Raw genomic sequence first — 2,667 nt, forward strand, 5'->3', positions numbered from 1 at the left:
CACACACACAGAGACTGCTGCATCTGCTGCTGGATGACATGCCCATGAAACCATACTTCGGTAAGAGGAATTTATGGTTCTGGTAAATAAGCTTGAATAAATGGAAGTATGAGAGACTTTATTTGAATTATTTTCTCTATAAGCTTGTGACAGTTCATTTGTGATACTGGGTCTGGAATTGTCACTGGAGAGATGGGAAGAAAGATGATGGTGGTTGTAGACTTCAAAGTGAAAGAAGCCAGGACATCTTTTTGTTCATTTGTTTCATTTTTGAAACATGTCAGTGTATACGCCGGTATAAAAAAAAAAAACAAACAAACACAGGAGAACATAAAGAAATTAATTAAAATTATAAAAGAATGTATTTTGGGATGCTATCCAGAGTTGTTTATGTATAGAGAAAGTGGATGGTCTTCAACGTTCTCTCACAGGCGATAATAGCTACAGGTCAGTTTGGCTTTTGACATTTATAACATCACAAAAATGATATTTCATCCCAATGTGATGTAAAATGCAATGTTAAATAAAAAGGCAAGATTTCAGAGTTTCAGAACAAAGTAGAAATTAATCAAAAGAAATAGAAACGGGTGGCACTAAAACTCTTCTCATGAAAATGAACAAAGTAACTGGAAGATGTAATGGGCTGCAGCTGTACAATGTTTTCCCGTCACTTTTATAGGTCTGAACACTGTCTCTCCATCTCTGTGGAGATACAAGTATGGGCAACTTTGTCCAGATACCCTACTCATTTTACAGTGTTCATCCAGCTGCATTATTCATTCTGGAGTGGCATTTTTAGTGCTGTCTAATCTGTATCTGATAATTGACTGTATTCTGTGAGATAAATGTTCTTTTCAGTTTATTAACAGTCAAGGCTGTGTTTATGTTAGAAGACTTTCATGTGAAAGGTTTGTCAGTGTGCTCTCTCCATCTTTTTCTTTCAGTATTAATAAAACAGGTAGTATTTTCCACTTTTAAAAAAAATTCGTTTATGTTTCATTTTTTTCAGCTGATGGTGAAGGAGGGATGGAAGATGAAAGTCGATCAGTCAGTGGATTTCTCCACTTTGACACTGCTTCCAAAGGTGAGTATTATGACTGACTATTTCTCAGGAAAGTTTTTTCTTTTTCTGAATGGGGGGGCAGGCTGCCTTCAGAAAGAACATTTTGAAAAAGAAAATAACAGACTTTCTAAACAGCAGCAGCACATAGAACAGTTTTATTTAGTGTCAGGAAAAAAATTAGTTTTAGAACCTTGATATTTGGAGTAAGTGGAAGATGCTGGACTGGAAAGGAAGTTAGAAGAGATTGTGTTTAAGTATTTATGGAGGAGCAGAATGGGAGGGCAGCAGTCTGTAAATTTACCGCTAACAATAAAAACAGTGGGACTGTTGCTAGGGCTGAACACTTGTATTTTCATGGCAAAGAATATAAAACCCAAGTAAATACCTTCAGATTCCCTAAAATGTTTCGAAGTCTTAACGGAAGGCTGCATGATTCTCATTGAAAACCAGCCTACTTCTGTTTAGGAGAAAAAGTAAGAAGCTTGTATTTGTAAATATGTGGATTACATGCTTATGTAACAGGAGCACAATACAACACAAGTTAAGAATTTAAGGCTCTAGAAAATGTTTTTTAGCCCCTTGCATAGATTGATAGCACTTTCTGAAGATTTAATATTTTCTTTTGAAACTTCACACATTAGATTTGGATTTACAAAGGTAAGTTAGGCACCTATTGTCAAATTTATTTCGTTTTCCCCTTGATATTTCTGAATACAGTTTGAATTGATTTACATTTCCAGTACGCAGGAAGATCTTAAGTATCCTGGATTCAATTGACTTCAGTCAGGACATTCCAGAGCCTTTACAACTGGATTTTTTTGACCGGGTTCAGATTGAGCAAGTCATTGCTAATTGTGAGCACAAGAATGCACGTGGACAAGTGGTCTGCAACGTCAAGGTGTGCAGTGGTCTATGTTATCGAGTTGCATGTACTATTTTATATCTTGATAATGGTAAAAATGATCAGTCTGTTAATAATACTTTGAAACTTGCTTTCACATAAAAAGTATAGGTGTTTCAGAAATGTGCATAATTTATGCAGACTCTTTGGAGTAGTTTATTCTGCATTGCGTACAATGATTTCTCATTGGCAGTAGACAGATGCATCAGTATTAGACACTGTAAGGAAATACAAAGTATTTTAAATGTTTTTCCCTTCTTGGAACACTCAAGTGATGTGTTGCAGATGTGCTACATATTTGTATACAACTACATAATGTTGTTCCACACAGCAGTTGTTTTTAGAGGCTTTAATTAAGGTAGTGTCACATCTTGATGAGTACTTGACAAGCGTATGGTAAACAGTCCTAAAAAATTTGTGATCTGAGAAATAAAAGACAGAGCAGGAGTGGAATGTAATGTAAAAGTGATCTTGATTGTGATAGGAATTCAGCTATTCCATATTAGGATCCAGATATTCTATATTGTAAAATGTGTTTTATTTAGTGAAAATAACATAGTCTCCTTCTGTGCAAGGGGACTATAGTGGAAGCTAAGAGGAAGGGGAGTGTGATGTGTTAGAAGAGCTCATGAAAGGACAGAACAACTTAAACAAGAAGAAAATGAATGACTGCAAAAACAAGAAGTGCAGTGAGCAGGGAAAG

The 2,667-nt window shown here is 35.6% G+C and overlaps 1 protein-coding gene across 1 annotated transcript in view; it reads left to right on the forward strand.

Annotated features, from left to right (window-relative positions):
* NUP205 (nucleoporin 205kDa) overlaps positions 1-2,667 on the forward strand; it is a gene marked incomplete at its 5' end in the record, with an annotated part of 20,059 nt that overhangs the window by 1,374 nt on the left and 16,018 nt on the right. Inside the window, 3 exons of the mRNA XM_010132311.1 lie at positions 1-60; positions 1,010-1,084; positions 1,804-1,961. The exon at positions 1-60 is cut by the window's left edge and continues 14 nt beyond it. Of these exons, the coding sequence (XP_010130613.1) occupies positions 1-60; positions 1,010-1,084; positions 1,804-1,961 (293 nt within the window). The remainder of the gene's footprint in view (positions 61-1,009; positions 1,085-1,803; positions 1,962-2,667) is intronic.

Source organism: Buceros rhinoceros, unplaced genomic scaffold (genome assembly GCF_000710305.1).
Source record: "Buceros rhinoceros silvestris isolate BGI_N320 unplaced genomic scaffold, ASM71030v1 scaffold1753, whole genome shotgun sequence".
Lineage (NCBI taxonomy): Eukaryota > Metazoa > Chordata > Aves > Bucerotiformes > Bucerotidae > Buceros > Buceros rhinoceros.